Source organism: Chiloscyllium plagiosum, chromosome 13 (genome assembly GCF_004010195.1).
Source record: "Chiloscyllium plagiosum isolate BGI_BamShark_2017 chromosome 13, ASM401019v2, whole genome shotgun sequence".
NCBI classification, from domain to species: Eukaryota; Metazoa; Chordata; class Chondrichthyes; order Orectolobiformes; family Hemiscylliidae; genus Chiloscyllium; species Chiloscyllium plagiosum.
Genome location: NC_057722.1, coordinates 20,004,720 through 20,030,778, shown reverse-complemented (window position 1 = coordinate 20,030,778; position 26,059 = coordinate 20,004,720). Strand labels below are relative to the sequence as shown.

General features: G+C 39.5%; 1 protein-coding gene across 1 annotated transcript in view; it reads left to right on the top strand.

Annotated features, from left to right (window-relative positions):
• The window catches only part of gigyf2 (GRB10 interacting GYF protein 2), a 173,146-nt gene that overhangs the window by 32,545 nt on the left and 114,542 nt on the right, over positions 1–26,059 (top strand). Inside the window, exons 4-6 of the mRNA XM_043702938.1 lie at positions 11,873–11,968; positions 12,607–12,715; positions 13,142–13,163. Coding sequence (XP_043558873.1) covers positions 11,873–11,968; positions 12,607–12,715; positions 13,142–13,163 — 227 coding nt within the window. The remainder of the gene's footprint in view (positions 1–11,872; positions 11,969–12,606; positions 12,716–13,141; positions 13,164–26,059) is intronic.

Genomic DNA, 26,059 nt, shown 5'->3' with positions numbered 1-26,059 from the left:
AATAGTTAGCTAATAGTAGGAAGCATCGACATGCTTAGTTTTTTAACATTTGTGTTTGAAAAGACTACAAATAATCAGCAAATGTAGAATTGTATACTAAATGACTGCTAAATTTAAGACATAAATTTTAAAATCTACAGCAAAATAAGAAATAAGAGCATCAAACCGCCCCCATGATTTACTTAGATCGTGACTGATTTTGTATTTCAATGCTATTTTTCCATGCTACCTCCATGTCCTTTGTCACTGGAATCTAGAAAGCTACTGATTTCTATCTTCAACATGATCTTCTACAGTCCTCCGAGGTAGCAAATTCCATGGATTCACAACTATTTTAGTAAAGAAATCCTCCTCATTTCCCTCCCAGTAAAATCTCAAACTTTTTTTATTTAGTCCCTTATTCTGACCAGTCCCAAAATTTTCTGGAATTCCTGGGAGGATTTTTTAACCTTTGTGAATGCAAGCTTAAGGTGTTTGTCTAGCTTCTGTGCCTTATGTCCCATTATAAATTGTTGTCTTGTTTTCTGCCTGCAGTGTGCCCAAAATTGTCTTGCTAATCTTCTCTTCTTTTCATACATCTAAGTTTTTATTGTCTCTTTATTATGTTTGTTGCTACTTTAAATTATGGTTTATTTGCTTAAGTTTCTTGGTCATCTCTGACTGTTAGTAATGATAGTAAAAGTTTCTTTCAATACATAAGAAACAAAAGAGAGGCAAAAGTAGAGATTGGGCCGCTCCAAATTGATGCTGAAAGGCTAGTGCTGGGAGATAAGGAAATAAATAAAGAACTTAATAAGTACTGTATGTCAGTCTTCACAGTGGAAGACATGAGTAATATTCCCAACAATTAAGGAGAGTCAGGGGCAAAGTTGAGTATGGTGACCATTACAAAGGAGAAAGTACTTGATAATCTAAAAGATCTAAAAACTAATAAATCTCCTGGCCCGGATTGGCTACATTCTAGAGTTCTGAGGGAGGTGGCTGAAGAAATAGTGGAGGCGTTGGTTGTAATCTTTCAAAAATCACTGGAGTCAGGGAAAGTCCCAGATGATTGGAAATTGCTGTTGTAAACCCCTTGTTCAAGAAAGGATCAAGACAAAAAATGGAAAATTATAGACAGGTTAGCCTAACCTCAGTTGTCGGTAAAATTCTAGAATACATAGTTAAGAATGAGACTTCTAAATTCTTGGAAGTGCAGGGTCGGATTAGAACAAGTCAGCATGGACTTAGTAAGGGGAGATCGTGCCTGACAAGCCTGTTAGAATTCATTGAAGAGGTAACAAGTAGGTTAGACCACGGAAACCCAGTGGATGTTATCTACCTAGACTTCCAAAAGGCCTTTGATAAGGTGCCTCACGGGAGGCTGCTGAGTAAGGGGAGGGCCCATCGTGTTCGACGTGGGCTACTGGCATGGTTTGAGGATTGGCTGTCTGACAAGGCAGAGAGCTGGGATAAAAGGTTCTTTTTTGGAATGGCAGCTGGTGACAAGTGGTGTCCCGCAGGGTTCAGTGTTGGGGCCGCAGCTGTTTACTTTATATATAAATGATCTGGATGAAAAGACTGGGGGCATTATGGCGAAGTTCGCCAATGATACAAAGTTAGGTGGACATGCAGGTAGTACTGAGGAAGTGGGGAGGCTACAGAAAGATTTAGATAGTTTAGGAGAGTGGTCCAAAAAATGGCTGATGAATTTCAATGTGAGCAAATGCGAGGTCTTGCACTTTGGACAAAAGAACACAGGCATGGACTATTTTATAAACGGTAAGAAAATTCATAAAGCCAAAGTACAAAGGGATCTGGGAGTGCTAGTGCAGGATTCTCTAAAGGTTGACTTGCAGGTTGAGTCCTTGATTAAGAAAACAAATGTAATGTTGTCATTTATTTCATGAGGATTGGAATATAAAAGCAGTGAGGTGCTACTGAGATTTTATAAAGCTCTAGTTAGGCCCCATTTAGAATACTGTGTCCCGCTTTGGGCCTCGCACCTCAGGAAGGACATACTGGCACTGGAGCGTGTCCAGTGGAGATTCACACGGATAATCCCTGGAATGGTAGGCCTAACATATGATGAACAGCTGAGGATCCTGGGATTATATTCGTTAGAGTTCAGAAGGTTGAGGGGAGATCTGATAGAAACTTACAAGATAATTCATGGCTTAGAAAGGGTAGATGCTGGAAAATTGTTTCTGTCAGGTGCGGATACTAGGACTTGTGGGCACAGCCTTAGAATTAGAGGGGGTCAAGAACAGAAATGAGGAGACATTTCTTCAGCCAGAGAGTGGTGGGCCTGTGGAATTCACTGCCATGAAGTGCAGTGGAGGCTGGGACATTAAATGTCTTGAAGGCAGAGATTGATAAATTCTTAATCTCGCAAGGAATTAAGGGATACGGGGAGAGTGTGGGTAAGTGGCGTTGAAAGGCCAATCAGCCATGATTGAATGGCGGAGTGGACTCGATGGGCCGATTGGCCTTACTTCCACTCCTATTTCTTATGGTCTTAAGAATGTTCCCAAGCTGCCAGCTTAGTACCATTTTGGCAATATTCTGAGCCTCTTTGTTCTAATACAATGTTCACTTTTACGTTAGGAGAAAGTGAGGACTGCAGATGTTGGAGATCAGAGCTGAAAATGTGTTGCTGGAAAAGCGCAGCAGGTCAGGCAGCATCCAAGGAGCAGGAGAATCAACGTTTTGGGCATGAACTCTTCTTCAGGAATGTGTTCCTGAAGAAGGGCTCATGCCCGAAACGTCGATTCTCCTGCTCCTTGGATGCTGCCTGACCTGCGCTTTTCCAGCAACACATTTTCAGCTCACTTTTACGTTGGTCATGATTGGATCACTTTTCTGGCTGGTGATTCCTTTCTGAAAGAAATGTAAATTTGTTGTAAACTGTTCAAATTGCACAAGCCAGTTGCCAGTTTGTTGACTGCCATATCCTGCACTGCATGCACTTTCTGGTGTTGGGCTGTCTACAATCAGCTTCAGCTATTTTGTGAGTAAAGGAGCAGTATAAGCACCCGACACAATGAGTTTCGATATCTTATTTTTAAAAATTCAGTCAGTCCTTTCTCAATCCCTTTTAAAACATTCCATTTTCCATTTCAGTCTCCATCAAAAAATACAGAAGATGAAATGAAATGAAAATAATCCAAAATAGTGCTTGCTTTCACTTCATGATATGCTGCTTGTCCTTATCCCACAGTTGGCCGAATTGTCACTTTTGCTTTGACAAGTTCACTCATCTGGATTTATAACTAATTGACTTTTTGTAGCTGATCGAACAGTTCAGTCAGATAGTGTAAATGTTCTTTGCACACTTGACTGAAAGCAAACCAAATCATTTATGTAAAATACACAGTTACATTAACTTATTAACTATTAATAATAGTTCGAACTGTATTTTTTCATTCCAAACAGCACGATCTTCTATTGGTAATTTCCATCCGGTATTATCAAAGCCAGTTTTCTTTTTGGCTGTATCAGTCAATGGAACTTGCCAATATCCATTTAGATTTTGGTTATGAACCATGTGTTCAGTCTGTTTACTTCTATCCTCCAGTCTTGAAATAGGATATTTGTCTGCTTTTGTTACCATGTTGCCTTTGATAGGTAAAAAAGAATTGTTGTGGTTTTGTCACCATCGCAGTAAGTGAACTCTAGCTATGAGCACTAGATTTAATAATGTCATGGTCTTGATGTCCTTCCATTCTTGAGTTCAGTTTTCTGGATTGAGTTTAAGGATATTGCTTTATAGATAAAGCATTTGCTATATCAACATCATGAATAGTCAAAAAAAAAAATTATTTTTGGCCAGTGCATATAAGCCAATTTTGATTCTCGTCTTTGTAAGTCACATTGAACATTATCTGGAAGATATAAGCTATATAAACTTCTAAATATGTCTGAGTTATCCCATCTGATTGCTGAAAAGGGTCAATATTTTAACTTTCAATTTTTGATTCTTCAATTATTCTGATTTTTATTTTGCTTTCAATGCCTTTGATTATTGTAAATGTATTTTCTCCTGCGTATCGATCCCATCATCTTTTTAACATGACACACTTGTTGCTTCTTTCTTCCATCTTGCGTGCTGACTGCTTAATTTACATAGTTTTTAATTTGATAAGATCCATCGAGTCTGCACTGTCCCTCAGAGGAGCATTCCACCCAGATCTATCCCCCAATCCTGTCTGTATAAACCCACATTTACCACGGCTGATCCACCTAGCCTCTCACCCCTGGACGCTATGGGACAATTTAGCATGGCCAATCCACCTAACCTGCACATCTTTGGACTGTAGGTGGAAACCGGCCACTCAGAAACCCATGTAGAGATTGAGAGACTGTGCACACTTCACGCACAAACAGTCACTTAAGGCTGGAATCGAACCCGGATCCTTGGCGCTGTGAGGCAGCAGTGCTAACCACTGTGCAGCTTGTTTTGCTCTTTGCCCTTCCCCATTCTTCCCATCCCAAAAAATTCCAACTTTTAGATGCTGATCAAGTCGCTATCTCTTTCTCCTTCACTCCATGCACAACTCTTGCTCAGTGAATGCACAGCCCTTTAAAACATGCTTTTTTAAATCCTTCAATCCCCCTTTTTCCACTGGCACACACATTTGTTCAAAAGTTTAAATTCCCTTTTAATTTGTTCCAATTTACATGTTCGGCACCCTTCTAGTGCTTTTTGGCTAACTTGCATGCTGTGGTCAGTCCCTTTTGAAATTCAAAGCTCAGGCTGGCAGCATAGTCTCAACTTTGATTTATCAATTTCTCTTTAATCAAATAAACAATCAAGTACTTCAAAAGGATGGAATCCTGATCCTAATAACAAACGGTAACAAAGGAATTCTCTTATCCCAAGGATGTTATTGACAGAGTTCTAATCATAATCTTCAAAGTTTGATGCCATCTTTCCAGTGCCTTTGAAATTTTGTGTTTGACAGGCAGAAGATGCAAATTGTTTTATTCCTAAATTACTGGTAATTTCTTTGAATATTTGTGTAAAATTTCATCTTTAACCTGATTGGGGTAATCCATATCTCATTTAGAAAAAAATGAGCACTTTTCCAGTGACACTTTACACTAATTTTTCTAGCAGGCACTGCTTCAGGACATCTTGTAGAAGCATTTGTCATTGTTAAAAGATATCTATTTCCATTCCTGGTTATAGGTGTAGATTATGCACAATTTCGAGACCCTGTTAAATTGTTCTTCGAAGACTGGTATCAAATTGAAGGTGTAGGTTTAATTATTTGAGATTACCCCATTACCTGACGTGTATGGCATATCTAGCAAAGTTTGACCATATCTTTTATCTCATCTTAGCCAATAGAAATGTTTTCCCCATTGCCTGGCTGACTTACCATTGGAATTTTGAGAGTCACTTGCAAATTTTGTTACAATTTGAAGATGGCTTTCCACCTGATGGACCACTGCCTATTTTTCATTGGCTCCCTTTTCCTCACTAGTACTTTGTCTTCCAAGTAATAACATCCAGTCAATTTGGTGTAACTCTTTCAGTTAAAAATCGGTATGGTGCATTTCTGTAAAGATGATGAGCTAAACATATCAGATTCATTCTCTTTGCCTTCATCTTTTTTAGTTTCATTTTCAAAACATGTATTCTTTAAAAATGTAACTGAATTTCTGAATCATATCCCTGTTTCATCACCACCTCTTCTTCCTGTCTAATTCTTTGAAACTTGAGATCCTGTTGCAACACAGCCAGGAAGCAATCCAAGGTATTCCTCATGCCATGTTTCGATTTCTTTTACCTCTACTAGTTATTCAAACATGCCTAGTGTGACTGGTGTTCTTGAATCTGCCAGGTTATTTCCCAAAATTAAAATTTGTTCCTTCCACCGGAAATTGCTAAATTACTCCTACAAGACTTGGTTGTTAACTAATTGTCTCCTAATCCAGCTCTGTATAGTGAGACTGGTTTGTAACCTCCGCAAATGCCAACACTCAATCTTTTTATGCTTCATTTTCCCCTCGAAGATAAATAGTGTCAACAGCCAGCAACAGTGACTGACTTGCTCCAGTGTGACTCAATATTTTGAATAAAAACAAAATACTACTAGTGCTGAAAATCTTAAAGAAACAGAATACTGGAGAAACTCAGCCGGTCTGTAGAGAATGAAATCGAGTTAATGTTCCGAGTCTGGTATCACTCCTCTTCCGTAGAATACCTCTTCTATCTGCTATTTCGAAATTCTTCCATATCATAATTACCCTTACGTTCTCAATTTTTCTCTCGCTTTAGTGATCAAAGCCACTGATCTCATGGCATTACTTTGTCCTCTTGCAAATTCCACAGATGTCTGATTTAGGTTTGTTTCTTATTGTCATAGAATCATAGAGTTATACAACTTGAAAACAGACTGGTTGATCCAACTCATTTGTGCCGAACAGACATCCTAATCGGACCTAGTTCCATTTGCCAGCATTTCGTTCGTATCTCTGTAAACTATATACCCATCCAAATGCGTTTTAAGTGTTGTAATTGTACCTGCCTGCACCACTTTCTTGGCAGCTTGTTCCATACATGCACTACTCTCTGCATGAACAAATTACCCCTCTGGTCCTTTTTTAAATCTTGCCTCTCTCACCCTAAACTTATGCTGTTTAGGTTTGGGCTCCCCTACCCTAGAAAAAGGACCTTGTCTATCCATGCCCCTCATGATTTTATAAGGTCAGCCCTCAATTTCTGATGCTCAAGGGAAAAAATCCCTAGCCTGTTCAGCCTCTCCCTACAGCTCAAATGCTCCAGTCCTGACATTATCCTTGTAAATCTTTTCCGCGCTCAAGTTTAACAACATCCTTCCTGATGAAGGGTGACCAGAATTGTACAGTGTTCTAAACGTCATCTCGCTAATATCCTGTACAGCCACAACGTGACATCCCAACTCCTAAACTCAGTATTATGACCTGTGAAGGCAAGCGTGTCACTACCCTGTCCACCTGCAACTCCACTTTCATGGAATTATTCGCCTGCAACTCAGGTCTCTTTGTTTAGCAACACTTCTTTCAGCCCTGTCATTAACTGTATAAGTTCTGTCCTGATTTGCCTTACCAAAATGCCCGCATCTCACATTTATCTAAATTAAATTCCATCTACCTCTCTTTGGCCCATCTGTTCAAGGTCCTGTTGTACTCTGAGATCTTCTTCACTGTCCACTACACCACTAATTTTGGTGTCATCTGCAAACTTACTAACCATATCTCTTGTCTTCACGTCCAGATTATTTATATAAAATTATGAAAAGCAGTGGACCCAGTATTGATCCTTGCGGTACACCACTGGCCACAGGCCAGCTGTCCAAACAACAGTCCACCACCACCACACTGTCTCCTACCTTCAAGCCAATTTTGCATCCAGTTGGCTAGCTCCCCCGGATCGCATGTGATCTAACCTTATTATCCAGTCTACCATGCAGAACCTTGTCAAATGCTTTGAAATCCATATAGACAACGTCTACCACTCTGCCTTCGTCAATTTCTTTGTCACCTCTTCAAAAATACTCAGTCAAGTGAGACAAAACTTCCCATGCTCAAAGCCATGCTGACAATCCCTAATCAGTCCTTGCCTTTCCAAATGCATGCAAATCTTTCCCTCAGAATCCCCTCCAACAACTTACCTACCACTGATGTCAGGCTCACCGGTCAATGGTTCCCCTGGCTTTTCGCTACAGCCTTTCTTAAATAATGGAAGCACGTTAGTCAATTTCAAGTCTTCTAGCACCTTACCCATCGCTATCGATATTGCAAATATCTTAGTGAGGCACCCAGCAATCACTTCCCTAGCTTCCCACAAAATTCTGGGAACACCTGATCAGGTCCCAGGGATTTATCTATCTTTTGTATTTTAACACCAGAATCTCCTATCATGTAATATGAACTCTTTTCAAGACATCTCTATTTTTCTCCCCAATGTTCCCTAACTTCCATGTGCTTTCTCAATATTAAATACTGATGCAAAATATTCATTTAGTATCTCCCCAGTCTCCTGTGCTTCCACACATAGATGATCTTGTTGATCTTTATGGGGTCCCATTCTTTCCTTAGTTATTCTTTTGTCCTTCATGTATTTGTAGAATCTCTTTGGAATCTCCAAAGCTGTCTCATGTCCCCTTTTTGCCCTTCTGATTTCCCTCAAGTATACTCCTCCTGCTCTTATACTCTTTTGTTAGGGATTTACTTGATCCCAGCTGTCAATACCTGATGCCTGCCTCCTTTTTCTTGACTAGAGCCTTAATTTCTCTAGTCATCCAGCATTCCGTATACCTGACAGCCTTGTCATTCACACTAACAGGAACATATTATCTCCTGAGCTCTCATGATCTCATTTTTAAAGGCCTTGCAATTCCCAACCGTCCCTTTACTTACAAATAGCCTATGCCAAACAACTTGAAAGTTCCTGCCTAATACTGTCAAACATTTCCTTGCTCCAATTTGGAACTTTGACTTTTTGATCAGTTCTATCAACTATTTTAAAATTAATAGAATTATGATCACTTGCCCCAGAGTGCTCCCCCATTGACACCTCAGTCACTTGCCTTGCTTTATTTCCCAGCAGAACGTCAAGTATTGCTCCTTCTCTAGATACATCCACATAATGAATAAGAAAGTTTTTTTATCCACACTTAACAAATTCCTCCCTGTTTAAGCTCTGAACACTGTCCCAGTCAATGTTTGGAAAGTTAAAATCCCTGTACTATTAAAACTTTTTTTTTCCCTTACAGATATATGAAGTCCCCTTACATATTTGCTTCACAATTTCCCAATGATTATTGGGGACCTATAATGCAATCCCAACAAGGTGATCACCCCCTTCTTATTTTTAAGTTCCACCCATATAACTTCATTGGTTGATCTCCCAGGAATATCCTGCCTAAATACAGCATAACGTTCCCCCTAACCAAAAATGCCTCTTGCCCCTCTTTTCTTGCCTCCCTTTCTATCCTTTTAAAAAGCAACTCAACCTTGGAACCATTAAGCTGCCAGACCTGTCCACTCCCTCAGTTACATTTCTGTAATATGGGCGTTGTCCCAGTCCCATGTTCCCAGCCATGCCCTGAGTTCAATACTTGCCCGGTTAGATCTCTTTCGTTGAAATAAATCCAGTTTAATTTATCAGTTTATCTCGTTCTCTGCCAAGCTCTTGTCTGCCTGACGGTTGGACTTGCTGCACCTATCTACTGTATCAGCCTGAGGTTTTTTTCCCTCACTATCACTTTGGGATAACTTAATACCAATCCTTACTAAAAAATCAATCAAGAGACAGATCACAGTATAAACATAAGAAAAAAAGTTGTCCTTACCTTATTCCCAATTATAAATTTACAGAAAAAAAACAGATTAAGGTTTAGAAGTTTTAGAAGTCTTGAAAATCGCTCACTTAGCTGATCAGGCTCAAAAAAACAAGGTCATATTCTTTTGTAGGTTCCGACTTTTTTTCTAAATCAAAGAAACCTTTTGCATTGCTGAGACTTCCCATGTTAGCCAGGAAACTTCCCTGCTTGTTTGTTGTTTTAGTGGAATCAGAATCCTCCTCTGAATTACTTCCACCTTCTTCTTTCCTTACTCTTAGTTTTCCTTTGGCCAAATCATGTCTAATAGCCCTGTCTCTTTGGGGTTCAAGTTTTTAAAATTCCTCCTTCCTTTGTTTTTCTTTGAATTCAAGTATTTTCATTTCTTTTTCTCCAACTCAAGATTTTCATTTCTAGCTATGTCTTACCTACTTTTGGCTGTGACACCTCAATTTCATGTTTCCCTTACTCCAATTCTAAATGTTGAATAATCGCTTGAAGAATCTCCTTACTACATCTTTACTTTTGCCTTCAATTTGTCTGCTAATGTTCTTAGTTTAACTGTAACCAGATATTTCAATCCACCTATAAATCTTGCACTTTCAGAAAACTGACAATATTGAAAGCCATCTTCAAAATTTGTGCCATGATCTTTATCTCACAGATCCTCCTTAAATCCAATGAAATCAAATCCTGCAAGAACAGGCACTTGATATCCCAGCTCATGTCGCTATTGACAAGTCAGATCCCAGCCTGAAATCTGGCTTGATGGATCATTTTGTTTTAAATTAACATAGTGGTCTTTCAGTGGAACACAAGTGTGCAAGGCTGCGTGTTTAACTTAAACAATAAAGCAAAATTTATTGTATAAAAGTAATGAAAATGAAATAGAACAAACCAATTCAATAGATTTTGAAACACAGCAGAATAACATCCTAACATCACTTTTTTCATTTTTTTGGATACCAGAGCGTTCCTCTTTCTACTCTCAAATAAATATAAAATTCTACATTTATTGAGATCCCCCATATTTATTATTTACTCTTGTAGCATGCATCCCTCATTTCCTAATTTATATTAGGTCCTACATTCCAACTACTGTTGGTAATGACCTGCACACAACTACACACTTGCTATCCCGTTCTGTGTCTTAGCTTCTCCCAAACTGACTGTATATTATGATTTTCTGATCTAAGATTCTCTCATTAATGTTTTGATCTTTTGCTAATGCTTGCTAAATGTTGAATACCCTTGAACTTTCTCATCCCTTATTGAACGTTCTCTGGCTGAATATGTCATTGATTTATTTAACTTGTAAGAATGCTGTTTGCATTCAGACTGCCTTTAATTCTTTCTGTGTATTACTTTAGTAACCTCTAGCTGCATCAGCAGGTGTGCTCTGAAGTTTGTATCCTCCGTATGTTCCTGCGTCACTTTGATTGCCATTTCCCTCACTGCTGCTTTGCTGTTTTACTTTGTCAAGATTGTGGTTCAGGTTTTAAGGTTGCTTACTGAGCTGGAAGATTTGTTTTCAGATGTTTCGTCACCGTGCTAGGTAACATCATTGGTGACCTTCAGTTGAAGCACTGGTATACTGTCCTGCTTTCTATTTGTGTATCTTGGTCTGTTGTAGTGCGTGATAACACTTTGGTGGTTCTTCTGAAAGGTTGGTAAATGGGGTCCAAATTCATGTGTGTTGATAGAGTTCTGGTTTGAATGGCAGGCTTCTAGGAATTCCAGTGCATGTCTTTGTTTAGCCTGCCCTAGGATGGATGGATTGTCCCACTCTAACTGGTGTTCCTCGTCTGTGTGTAAGGATATGAGTGATAGTTGGTCATGTCTTTTGGTGGCTAGTTGGTGCTAATGTATCCTGGTGGGTAATTTCCTTTGTATCTTGGTCTGTTGCAGTATATATAAAATACCCTGCAGGATATTTTATATATATTGCAACAGACAAGTGATATTATCCACCACAACAGACCAAGACAAACAAATAAAAAGCGGGACAGTACACCAGTGCTTCAACGTAAGCTCACTGATAATGTTACCCTAGCATGGTGATGAAACATCTGAGAACAAATTTTCCAGCTCAGCGAGCAAACTTACAACCTGATTTCAAGAAACCATTTGAATACCTGAGTAAGGTAGTAACCTCCAGTAAACTAAGAACATTAGCAGACATTATAATGTCAGTGTCTGCAGCGTTTTTCAGCCACGTTCAGATCCTCAAGGCCTGACTCTTGACCAAATGAGTGTGATTTTAAATCGCTAGGCCATTTTGCACATGGACAGCTTTGTGTAGCTATTTTCAGGTTGAGGCATCCTTTTGATGTCTTGCACGAAGGAATAGCTGGACATACTGTTGCAGTCAATATACTAATTTGCTCATAATTTTTGTTTCTACTTGTTTAGTTTTAACTTCCACATTTTAAAATCTGACTGTGCAGCAAGTAGTTGTACTGGCTCCAGTCTTGTCTATAATCCTTTATTTAAAGCAGGCATGTAAAACAAAACTGTCTGTTTCATTCTATTTAGCACTTCAATTTTATTATCTAATTTAGATTCCTGTAGATCTAACTGATAAGGAGTTTCTTCCTATTTTACAAGAGGAGCCCCTACCACCTTTAGCACTTGTGCCATTTACAGAAGAAGAACAGGTGAGTGATTTATGATGATACAAATAATTATTTTCCTTTTAAAGGGGATTGGCTTTTTATTTACTCTGTTCTGTATACAATGTTTGTGGAACTTTTAAGGATGGTGTACTGTTAATTTTTAGCAATCCAGTGTTGTTCCATGTTAGTTAGGATTATATTAGCTCTACAAATATCAGCCTGTTGGGCCTGATACATAAATGGGCAGGAAGGAGGAAAGGAATAGTGACCAAAAAGCTGCATATTACAGTGATGCTTATGTAAATCAAGCAGACCTATTTATGATGTAGAAGTAAATCTTATCTAAAATATCTTTTGTTACTAGAATTAATGATTTTGTTCAAAGCAATTTGAGAAAATATTTTTTGAGGTCATTTCAAATTAACTTACCTTGAGTCATAGCTATAGGCTAAGTGAAGACATTTTCCTGAATGAAAATATGCCTTTTTAGTTAAATCAATATGAATGAGTGTATTGCTATTAGTTGGAACTGGATATAGTATATTGCCTAGATTTGAGATGTTTCTCAGGTGTTTAAGGTTCAATATCATTGAAATAAATAATTCTTCAGACTTCACTTGTAACAATCACAAAATAATACATTAATTGGCTTAATTTTGTTTTTTATTTAAACCCATTAGAGAAATTTTTCTATGTCTGTAAATAGTACAGCAGTACTGAGATTAATGGGACGAGGTGGAGGAACTGTGGTTGGGGCACCAAGAGGTAGAAGTTCCTCAAGAGGTAGAGGTAAGTGTAAAAAACTTAATATTCAGTATTTGAATGTGCCACTTGATGGGCTCAACAATTTATACAGCTCCATTCCAATGTGTAATAAAAACTGAAAACACTGGAAATACTCAGTAGATCTGGCAGCGCCTGTGGGAATGTTTTGAGTTGAGTATGCTTCTTCAGAATTGTGTTCAGAAGATTCATATTCAATTCGAAATGTTAAGTCTGTACCTCTTTGATGCTTCCAGGCCTGCTGAGGTTTTTTAGCGCTTTGTTTTTACCTTTGGTATCGACAGAATTTTGCTTTTATTTCAGTGACCATGTATATTGTGCTTGAGTGATAAGTAATGATAGCAGTAAGAACGGAATTTGCCGCAAGTGTTTCCATTAAAACGCTTCAGGAGTAATGTAAAACTTTTTTTGTTTTTCTACTTTGATACCCAGTATTGACATCAAGTACTCCCAGGTGAGGTACAGCATGGGCCAGATGCAAAGTAAAGGACCATGTACAACATATATTTGGGCCAGGACAATAAGAGGTAGACATATTTTATTTCCTGCTGAGTGGAATATGGTATTTGTTCAACATGTAACTAAGCAGCCAAATTTGGACTACTTTCCTCTGAATTTCTAACAATGCTATGAGAAAGCACACAGAAAAATGTTTTGAGAGGTTAGGATTTAGAATGTACTGCCTAGTAGCATGACAGATACTGATCCAATAGTTGTTAAATAAGAATTTGAGAAACACCTAAAAGGGACAATATATTGCAAGGATATGGAGAAAGGATGGGATTAACTGTATTGCTGTTCAAAAGAGCTGAGCAATCTTGATGGGCTAAATAGCCCCTTTCTTTACTATACCATTCTTTGCTTCTTAATTAAGTGCCTGTGGTGTTTTATTGCCTGACCGTTCTGCATTGTCAGCTGTTAAAGTAAAATCTTCTAGTGCTATCCTGGTCCAATAAACGAAAGAAAATAAACAATATAAAATAGAGCAGAACAAAGTCCTGTTCAGAAGTTAGGTCCTTTTTCACCAGTACTTGTATTTATCAATTACATTTGTGTGTGTAATTTATACTTTGTGCAGCCCAGTGATTATTTCTCCCTAAGGATACTCAGTACAACTAAATGGGCCTGTGCCTCGTAGTGGTAAACTCAGTGTTGACATCATCACTGCTTTGATTCAGACAATCCTCAGGAGGTCTGCATGTGGGTGAAGTGATATAGAAATCCAGAAATTCTGTGTTTCTCTAAAGCCTTTGCTTTTGTCAATTTCCATAAGTGCAATTAGGACAGTCAGAATGCCAAAGATGTTCATCTTTACACCATTAGTCAGACTGCAAAAACCTTTAAAGGCAGCATCTTATTGAATGAGTTGAACCTATGTTTTTGATAAGTGTTCTAAATTGATTATTAAATATTGTCCAGAACATCCTATATATTCAGGAATGCTATATTTCTCCATTAAGGAATGGAAACCCACATTTTTGGTAGAAATTTGATTTAAAATGCTTAACAATCACAACAGGTTATGGTCCAACAGGTTTATTTGAAAGTACAAACTTTCGGAGTGCTGCTCCTTTATCATCAGGAAGCCAGCGACCTGATTTGCCCATCTCCCCCTAAACTCTTTCCTATTCATATTCCCATTCAGATGCCTTTTTAAATGTTGTAATTATACCAGCCTCCACCCACTCCGTTGGAAGCTCAATCCATACACACCCCACCCTCTGCGTGAAAACATTGCCCCTTAGGTTCTTTTTAAATTGTTCCCCTCTCATCATAAACCTATGCCTTCGAGTTTTGGTCACCCCTACCGTTGATTCTTTACCCTATCTATGCCCCTCATGATTTTATAAACTTCTATAAAGTCACCCCTCCGCCTCCTATACTCTAAGGAAAATAGCTCCAGCCTACTCGGCCTCTCCCTATTACTCAAACCCTCCAACCGTGGCAACATCTTTTTATAACTTTTCTGAACCCTCTCGAGTTTCACACCATGTTTCCCGTAGCAGGGAGACCAGAATCTCGCACAGTATTCCAGTAGTGGCCTAACCAATGTCCTGTACAGCCACAACATGACCACCTAACTCCTAATGTACTGACGAATAAAGGCAAGCATTCCAAACGCTGCCTTCACTATACTGTGTCTACCTGTGACTCTACTTACAAGGTACTATGAACCTGCCCTCCAAGGTCTCTTTGTTCAGCTACCTTTCCCAGGATCTTACCATTAAGTGTAATGCCCTAATCTGCCTTTCCAAAATGCAGCACCTCAAATTTATCTAAATTCAACTCCATCAGGCACTCCTTGGCCCACCAGCCCATCTGATCAAGGTTCCGTTGTTCTGAGGTAACTTTCTTAGCTGTCCACTTCACCACCAGTTTTGATGTCATCTGCAAATTTACTAACCATACCTCCTGTCTTCATATATAAATCATTTATATAAATGACAAAAAACAGCAGACCCAGCACCGATCCTTGTGACACACTGATGGGTCACAGGCCTCAACTCTGAAAAACAACCCTCCACCACCATCCTCTGTCTTATACCTTTGAGCCAGTTCTGAATTGAAATGGTTAGTTGTCCCTGTATTCCGTGTGATGTAACTTTGCTAACCCGTCTACCGTGAGGAACCTTGTCGTGTGCCTTACTGAAGTCCATTTAGGTCACATCCACTGCTCTGCCTTCATCAATCCACTTTGTTACTTTAAAAAAACTCAAGTCAGTGAGACACAGCTTCCAACGCACAAAGCCATGTTGATTATCCCTAATCAATCCTTGCCTTTCCAATACATGTAAATTCTGTCTCTCAGGATCCCTTCCAACAGCTTGCCCACTACCGATGTCAGGCTCACCGGTCTGTAGTTCCCTGGCTTTTCCTTATGACTGACCTTAAATAGTAGGACCATGTTAGCCAACCTTCTGGCACCTTACCTGTGGCTTTTGATGATACACATGTCCCAGCAAGGGGCCCAGCAATCACTTCCCTAGCTTCCCACAGATTTCTAGGTTACACCTGATCGGGTCATGGGGATTTATACACCTTTATGCGTTTTAAGCCGTTCAACGCCACCACCTCTGTAATATGGACATTATGTGGCTATTTATTTTCTCCAGTTTTCTAGCCTCCATAAGCTTCTCCACAGTAAACACTGATGCACCATACTCCTATCATATCTCCCCATCTCCTGCGGTTCCACACATTAGTGGCCTTGTTAATCTTTGAGGGGCCCTATTCTCTCCCTAGGTTTTGTCCTTAATAAATTTGTCTAATCTCTTTAAATTCTCCTTAACCCTATTTGCCAAAGCGATCTCATGTCCCCTTTTTGTCCTCCTGATTTCTCTCTTAAGTTTCCCTCTTCTACTGTCTATATACTCTTTTAAGAATTTACTCGATCCCTGCTGTCTCTGTCTGGCATATGCTTCCTCCATTTTTCTTAACCAAAACCTCACTTTTTTTAGGTCATCCAGCATTCCCTACTCTTCACAGCCTTGCCCTTCACCCAAACAGGAGCATATTTTCTCTCGACTCTTGTTATTTCATGTTTGAAGGCTTCCTACTTCCCAGCCATTCCTTTGCTTTCAAGTATCTGCTCCCAATCAACTTTTGAAGGTTCTTGTCCAATACTGTCAAAGTTAGCCTTCCTGTAATTTAGAACTTTAGCTTTTAGATCTGGTCTTTCCTTTTCCATCTCTATTTTGAAACTGAGAATTATGAACATTGACCCCCAAAGTGCTTCACCACTGACACCTCAGTCACCTGCCTTGCCTTATTTCTGAAAGTGTAGGTCAAGTTTCTCCAGTAGGTACATCCATATACTAAATCAGAAAATTTTGTTGTGCGCACTTAACAAATTTCTCTCCATCCAAGCCCTTAATACTGTGGCAGTTCGAGTGTATGTTTAGAAATTTAAAATTTCCTACTATTACCAGTCTATTTTTTTCAGATAACTGAGATCTCTTTACAAATTTGCTTCTTAATTTCCTGCTGTATATTTGGGGGGGGGTCTATAGTACAATCCCAATAAGGTGATCATCTCATTCTTATTTCTCAGTTCCACCCAAATAACTTCCCTGGATGTACTCGGGAATATCCTCCCTAAGTACAGCAGTAATGTTATCCCTAATCAACTCACTCCTCTCTTGTCCCCTTTTCTATCCTTCCTGTAGCATCTATACCCTGGAACATTAAGCTGCCAGTTCTGTACATCCCTGAGCCACATTTCTGTAATCGCAATGATATCCCAGTCCCAAGTTTTCAGCCATGGCCTGAGTTCATCTGCCTTACCTGTCATGCTTCTTGCAATTGAAAAAAGTACAGCTTAATTTATCAGTCCTACTTTGTTCTCTGCTGTGTTCCTGTCTGCCCTGATCGTTTCAGTACTATCTCCCTGGCCTCAGCATCTGTAGCAAATCTCCCTGCCAGTATATTAGCCCCCTTCCAAATCAGATGCACCTCATCTTTCTTGTACAGGTTATTTTACTATTTACTGGTTTCTTGGTTTATTGTCTGAGAGTTTTCCTTGCTTGCTGACATCAATATAGTCAGATGTCTGGAAATGCCCTTGGCTTGGCACAAAATATAACCTAACCTGAGGAAAGGAGGAATCCACCGATTGGTGGATGTTAGTGAGCAGCTTTCTTTTGAGTCAGCAATGAGTGCAGTAGCTTTGTTAATTGTAAAACCAGCCCAGATTGTTCCTTAAACATTTGTGATTAAAATGAGTTGTTTATATCCGCCATCAAGTTAAGAATTGTTTAGTTTGCATTAACCTCCATTTTATAAGTTAAATGTTTCATTTATGTATTTATTTTGGGCAGGAATAGGTGTGCTCAGTTGTTAAGAATCTTCATTACAGGCTGGGCTTCAGTCTTGATTTAAAGTGGAATTTATTTCAATGTAAACTTTTGTATCTATTCAGTTAAATAACCTTCAAGAAAATGATAGAGCATTTAACCGGTTAACTCTGTGTTTAACAGTCTTGGATTCAAATTAGAAAGCTCTGCTTCATGTCATATGCCTTCAGTACCATGTTGCCAAAATGCATCCATTAGTTTAATATTGGAATGAGTTAAATGGTCAAGGAATGACTTTGGCTTCCAGTATTTACCGTAGAATACGTTGATAGCTCAGATAAAAACAAAGTGTTAATTTTCTGCCACTGATATTTTATATACCATGGAATAGTTCGTCTGTATCTTTTGTCTGCAACATACCATAAAAAGGTGAAGCAAGAGACTCCTGGGATCAGGTTAAAGTAAATTTCAGTTAATGACGTTGAGTGCACAGATCAATGTGTAGCAGACAAATTTAGCTACATGAATTTATATTTATGATACATGAGTTGCCACAATTTAGTTTGCATGTATTTCCTGATCAATGTGTCTTGCTTCACTATTCACTTCCTTAGTGCCATATCAGACTTCTCTTTTTAATGGCAGATTAGCATCTGGTATACATAGTTTAGTAATATGTGTATGTAGTATTAACGGCATGTCACTAGGTGTCATCATTGGAATGATTTACTGAATCAGTGAAACTTCAGCATATACAAATGCAAGTTAGCATGCACATCCTCATAGTAGAAATTTGAAAATTATTTTAAAATAAAGCTATGGATTCAAGTCCTGTATGCTGCAGAAATGCATAAATTGAACAGAGATGCATAAATTGAACAAGTGTCTTGGTGGTTCACTTGTCTTGAGCTCACACTTTAGATTTGACGATTATAATGTTGCATTGTTAGAGGTATTGTCTTTTCATTTGATTAGATTATTTCGATTATTTACAGTGTGGAAACAGGCCCTTCGGCCCAACAAGTCCACACTGACCTTCCAAAGAGCAACCCACCCAGACCCATTCCCCTACATTTCCTAGTTCAAATGTCTTTTGATTGCTAAACTGAGGCCCTGCTCAGTTCAGGTTGATAAGAATTCTGTGACTCAGCTTAAAGAAAGGCAGGCATATTTTCTTGTGCATTGGCCAACCCTTGTTCCTCAATCAACTCTAGTAAAGAAAGCTCTTTATGCATATTGACATATTTCCCCATAATGTAAGAGAGGGTGCACTTCAAAAGTACTTCATTGGGTATGAAGTGTTTTAGAATATTCTGATGATATAGCAGTGAAGACTCTAGAAATAGTCAGCAGCCCTGAGTAACATTAATGAGGAGAGACACAGTCCTTGTGGAGGCAAAGTCTGCCTTCACAGTAAGGGTATCCTCCTCCATGTTGTGATGGTTTTTAAACAGATCTAACAGCTCCAGGCTAGGCATCCATGAGATGTGTGGTCCATTAGCAGAATTATATTCGACATCAATATGTAACCTCGTGACCTTGTAAATTTCCAAATCTAGCACCACAGTGCCAGTAGATCACCCTGCTTCATGAAAAGTGCAGGAGGGCTTATCAGGTACAGAACTAGGCATACCTAAATTTGAGCTATAAACTCATTGCACTTTCAACACAGAAATTGCATGCCAAAAAGTCTAAGTAGCATACATTAGACAGAACTGAATGGTCCCTCTGCAGTCTTGCCATATCCAGCCATGCATGATGGTAAGCAATTAAACAACTAACAGAAGGAAACGGCTTCAGAAATATCTCCTCATTTTTGAGTGAGGCCAGCATATCAGTATATTAAAAAAAAACACAGAGGCATTTGTAAACATGTATCCTGAAGTGCAAAGTGGATGATGATCCAGCTTTGCTTCCTCCAAGGTTGTGGCCTTGACCATAGTTCAGCAATGGACACATGCTGCAGAACTAGCTATGTCCCTTGTGTAGCCTTTCCCCAACACTGGCAACTACCTGACAAATTGGAAGATTGCCCTGGTATGTCAGGTCCATAGAAAGAAAGCTAAAATCAATCCAGCATATTACTGCCATATTAGTCTACTCTTGCTTATCAAAGTGATGCAAGATGTTGTCAACGATGTTGTCAGTCAATACTCACTAATGTTCAGTTTAGAATCTACTAAGCTCATTCAACTCTTGACCTCCTAAAACCTTGTTCTAGATGTGGATAAAGTAGTTAACTAAGGGATAGTGCATGTGATTGTCTTTGATACTATATGACCGAGTATGCCACAAAGATTCCTAGTGAAGCTGGAGTCTGGGATTTAAAGGGCTAATCACTGTACTGAATAGAGTTATATCAAGTATAATGTCAGATGGTTATGGTTGTTGGAGGCCAAGCATCACAACCACAGGGTATCATTTCAGGTATTCTTCAGAGTAGTGTTCTTTACCTGATCACCTTGCCTTCATTGTCAGGTCAGACATATAATGTTCAGCACCCTTTGCAACTCTTCAAATGCAGAAGAACTTTGACAATATTGAGGCATAGGCTGATAGGTGGGAAGTGACATTTGTGCCACATGACTACCAAGTAATAACTTTCTCCAACATGAGAATCCAATCATCACTTGATATTCAGCTACCATTGCTGAGTCAATATCAGAGGGGTTGTGACTGACCAGAAACTGATTTCTATCCTTCAGGAGGAGGGGGAGGGGGAGCAGCCCCAAGTCATGATCCACATAGGTACTAGCAACATAAGTAGGAAAAGGGTGGGGATTTAAGGCAGAAATTGAGGGAGTTAGGGTGGAAGCTTAGTGCTAGAATAAACAGTTGTTATCTCTGGTTTGTTGCCCGTACCACATGCTAGCGAGGCAAGAAATAGGGAGAGAGAAGTTGAACACATGGCTATGGGGATGGTGCAGAAGGGAAGGTTTAGGATACCTCGATAATTGAGGCTCATTTTGGGATAGGTGGGACCTCTACACCTGAACCAGAGATGTACCAATATCCTGGGGGGGGGGGGAAATTTGCTAATGCTGTTCGAGACGGCTTAAACTAATTCAGCAGGGGGATGTAGTTCCAGTGGTTGAGAGTAGTGAGGTCAGAAATGAGGTTTCAAGGTCGCAAGCACGCAGGAAGGTGGTTTGAAGTGTGTCTACTTGAACGCCAGAGGCATTCACAATAAGGTGGGTGAACTTGCAACATGGGTTGGTACCTGGGACTTCAAAGTTGTGGCCATTTCAGAGACATGGGTAGCGCAGGGACAGGAATGGTTGTTGCAAGTTCTGGGATTTAGATATTTCAGTAAGAACAGAGAAGATGGTAAAAGAGGGGGTGGTGTGGCATTGTTACTCAAGGACAGTATTACGGTGGCAGAAAGGACGTTTGAGGACTCGTCTATTGAGGTAGTATTGGCTGAGATGAGAAACAGGAAAGGAGAGGTCACCCTGTTGGGAGTTTTCTATAGGCTTCCAAATAGTTCCAGAAATGTAGAGGGAAGAATAGCAAAGATGATTCTGGATAGGGGAGCGAGAGTGACAGGGTAGTTGTGGGGGATTTAACTTTCCAAGTATGGACTGGAAATGCTGAAGATAGAGTAGTTTAGATGGGGTAGTTTTTGTTCAATGTGTGCAGGAGGGTTTCCTGACAGTATGTAAGCAGGCAAACAAGGGGCAAGCACACACTGGATTTGGTAGTAGGTAATGAACCTGGCCAAGTATTACATTGGAGGTAGGTGAGCACTTTGGTGATAGTGACCACAATTCTGTTTTGTTCAATTGAGCGATGGAAAGGGGTAAGTATATAATGCAGGGCAAAAGTTATTGCTGGGGGAAAGGCAAATACGATGCGAGAAGGCAAGATTTAGGATGCATAGGATGGGGAAGAAAACTACAGAGGAAATGTGGAGCTTATTCAAGGAACAGCTACTGTGTCCTTGACAAGCATGTACCTGTCAGGCAGGGAGGAAGTAGTCAAGCGAGGGAGCCGTGGTTTACTACAGAAGTTGTATCTCTTCTAGAGGAAGAAGAAGGCTTATGTTAGGATGAGACGTGAAGGCTCAGTTATGGTGCTTGAGAGTTACAAGCTCGCCAGGAAAAAACTAAAAGAGATCAGAAGAGCCAGGAGGGGACGTGAGAAGTTGTTGGCAGATAGGATCAAGGGAAACCCTAAAGCGTTTTATAGGTATATCAGGAATAAAAGAATGAGAAAGATTAGTGTCAATCAAGGACAGTAGTGGGAAGTTGTGTGTGGAGTCAGAAGAGATGGGAGAAGCGCTAGATGATTATTGTCAGAATTCACACAGGAAAAAAGCACTGTTATCGAGGTGGGTAAAGTGTTGGAAAAGGTTATAAGAGATAAGATTTATAATCATCTAGAAAGGAATAACTTGATCAGGGGTAGTCAGCATGGATTTGTGAAGGGTAGATTGTGCCTCTCCAACCTTTTATTGAGTTCTTTTGAAAAGGTGACCAAACAGGTGGGTGAGGGTAAAGTGGTTGATGTGATGTATATGGATTTCGGTAAGGCTTTTGATTAACTTCTCCACTGTCAATTATTACAAAAAATTAGAGGCATGGGATTGAGTGTGATTTAGTGGTTTGGATCAGAAATTGGCGAGCTGAAAGAAGAGAGAGGGTGCTGGTTGATGGGAAATGTTCATCCTGGAGTTGTTACTAGTGGTGTACTGCAAGGATCTGTTTCGCGGCCACTGCTGTTTGTCATTTTTATAACTGTCCTGGATGAGGGCGTAGAAGGATGGGTTAATAAATTTGCGGATGACACTAAGGTCGGTAGAGTTGTGGATAATGCTGAAGGATGTTGCAGGTTACAGAGGAACGTAGATAAGCTGCAGAGCTGGGCTGAGAGGTGGCAAATGGTGTTTAATGTGGAAAAATGTGAGGTGATTCACTTTGGAAGGATTTACAGGATTAAAGAGTACTGGGCTAATGGTCAGATTCTTGGTAGTGTAGATGAGTAGAGAGGTTTGTGTCTGTGTACATAGATCACTGCAAGTTGGACCCAGGTTGATAGGATTGTTAAGAAGCCATATGGTTTGTTAGTTTTTATTGGTAGAGGGATTGAGTTTTGGAACCATGAGGTCATGTTGCAGCTGTACAAAACTCCGGTGCAGCTGCACTAAAAAGTATTGCGTACAGTTCTGGTCACTGCAATATAAGATGGATGTGGAAGCTTTGGAAAGGGTTCAGAGGAGATTTACTAGGATGTTGCCTGGTATGGAGGGAAGGTCTTATGAGAAGAGGCTGAGGGAGTTGAAGCTGTTTTCATTAGAGAAGAAGGTTGAGGTGACTTAATTGATACCTATAAGATAATCAGAGGGTTAGATAGGGTGGACAGTGAGAGCCTTCTTCTAATGGTGATGGCTAGCACGAGGGGACATAGCTATAAATTGAGGGGGGATACATAAAGGACAGATGTCAGAGGTAGTTTCTTTACTCAGAATAGGAGAGACTTGGAATGCGCTGCCTGCACAGTAGTAGACTCGCCAACGTTTAAGGGCATTTAAATGGTCATCAGATAAACAAATGGATAAAAATGAAATAGAGCACTTTTCAACCCTGCAACTTCTACCTCAAAAAAGGAGCAGGTGCACACTGAAACACCTGCTAGTTCTCTTCCAAATGCTTTGCCAATCTGTGTTGAAACGAAATTGCCATTCTTTAGCTGTAGTTGGATCAAAATCCTGGAACTCCTTTCTTAACAGCATTTTGGTATACATACGGACTAGAGCAATTCAAGAAGGCAGCTTGTCGTCATCTTCTCAAGGGCAGTAAATAAAGACAGGCAGTAAATATTGGCATTGGCATTAATGCATCAATCGCACGAATGAATTTAATAAAAATGCCAACAGCCCTCAAAAGTTGCACCTCGGCCATGCTCTGTTAAATGAAAATAATTACCATGAGACGACTTCCTGTCTGTTGAATGCTCTGTACCTGTATCTGGAAATCTTTTTAGCACTTCTATCTCACTGAGAAGCTTCAGGCCAGTCTATATCCAGTAACTTGCTCTGAACACCCTCCTCCTGTTTTGACAAACCAGAACATTTCTAGAACAGCCAGCATTATAACAAAAGTCACTTTGCACTCTTTCACAATGTTAGTTGGTTCCTTTGTTCAGCATATGCACCAAAAGTTTTTCAGTTCTTTCTTGGGCCACACCCAATTTATGTAACAAGTTATATTCAAATGTATCCATTAGCTTTAGAGCTGTGTTGTTTACAAAGAGACAAACAAATAAGGCTGAAATGGTACCTTCAGTAGTGGAGGTAATTACTATGAGCCTTTTTCAAATGACTTTTTGATTATTGGATTTTACGCAATTGAGATTCTGATTCCAGCTAACTTGTCACAGCAAATAAGCAGAATTTTGTGCTATGCAGGCCTCTTGTAATTTCTGAGGTGTTCTATGTAAAATACTGCAGTATTTTTCGATTAAATCCTGTTTTAATTTATGTTGGTAATGTTGTAATTCAGACTTGATGTACTTTATGTCAGTATTGAAAAATGTGGTGCTGGAAAAACACAGCAGGCCAGCCAGCATCCGAGGAGCAGGAGAATCGACGTTTTGGGCATAAGCCCTTCAGCAATTCCTGAAGAAGGGCTTATGCCCGAAACGTCGATTCTCCTGCTCCTCGGATGCTGCCTGGCCTGCTGTGTTTTTCCAGCACCACATTTTTCATCTCTGATCTCCAGCATCTGCAGTCCTCACTTTCTCCTACTTTATCTCAGTATGTGCATCTTGATGCAAAGTTTATCTACAGTTTTCAAGTTTCACCTTCATTAGATCAAGCTCTTTTACCTCTGCCACTCGCCAAAATTAGACTGTTCTTTTAAATGGAACCTTTTACATGGATGGGATGAAGTCTATCTATAAGGATCAAAATCAGTGTCCTTATCTGCAGTTATTGGTATTGATGGAAATGGACAATGTATTTACCAAACTGTCTGTGGACTGAGAATCCTGTGGCACTGAGAGGTTGACAGTGTGATCGCTTGGATTTACTCAGTTTAGTAGAAATTTTTTAAATTAAAAATTAACATTTTATAAAATTTATACTTGGTCTGATGGAGCTGTTGTTATTTCAGCATGTGTCCAGTAAACACTGAATTTCGTATTGAATTTCAAACTGATCATGGGCATTGGCTTCCTATTTTTGTCTGTTGCAGTAACAAGCTTACTACTATGGTTGTAAAGTTTTGATTTGAGTAACAGCTGACCCCAGTAGTTAGGATCTTTTTCTTCATGTAGTCAAGATTCAGCGTAACAACAAAATTGGAGAAAAACTACCAGCTAATTGCCTCCATTGTTCATTCTGAATCTCTGCATAAGCTTAAAAATAATTGAATGACAGCATGAGCCTTGTGCATGTACTAAGCAAGAGGTTGACAGCACACTTGCTAAGAATGTAACGTGCATGCATCATTGCACTCAACTTTTTATTTGTGGACGTTTCTCTTTTTTGAGGTTAGATTTTTGGGGCTGTCCAGAGGTAATACATTTTACGAATAGTGACCCCCCATTTGTTGATTTTCCAGTAAGAAGCCACATCAACCCATTCAAGACCCCCCAAGATCTTGAATGTTTCAATCAAGACACATCTTATTCTTCTAAACTTGAGTAGATATAAACTTGGCTGCTTCAAGTTAACTCACCTATTCCAGCTCTTAATTTGGTAAACCTTCTCTGAACTACCTCCAAGACATTTGCATCCCTCCTTTAAATAGTGACCGATACTGTGCACAGTACTGCAGATTTCTGGTTGACTTGATACTTAGTTTTGGTTTGATTATTTGAGAGTTAAGGTTCGTATTACCTTTTTGTTCTCTTGTGAGAAATGTTGTGGTCATTAATTGTAACATGAGTTTTAGCTTTGCCAAGTATTACATGTGGTTATGGTTTTTTGAGATTTTGAGATGTAGGTTCTCCAGAACATTGAATGGTTATATTCAATGTCTCGCAATAAAAGCTATTCGATTTGCATTTTTATGAGCATGGCCACTTGAGGTGCGGCTTTCCCCATGTATCCTTAGTCCTCCTTTCCTCGTCACTCATTCTTACCACATCAATAATATATTTAAAGTTTGTTTCTCAAGCGACTGTTTGCGCTCTATGTCCTGCATGTTTTTTGTGAAGGTTTGGGAAATCACCGTGACCAGCAACATGTCAAAACCTTTGATTTGCATAGTGGACAGAAACGTTCACTTTTGTGAGAACTTCCTTAATTCTGATTTGTTTTCTCTTGAAAGAAATCTGAAATTATTTGTTTTCTCTTGAAAGAAATCTGAAATTATCAGTGGTTACGACACCACTATTCAAAAATAACTATTTGCTTGAGAGCAAAAGTTGAAAGGGGTTAAACATCAACAGAATGTCAAACCAGGATGCCTAAAGGAAACCTTGTGCAAATACGGTGGCACAGTGGTTAGCACTGCTGCCTCACAGCGCCAGAGACCTGGGTTCAATTCCCGACTCAGGCGACTGTCTGTGTGGAGTTTGCACATTCTCCCTGTGTCTGCGTGGGTTTCCTCCG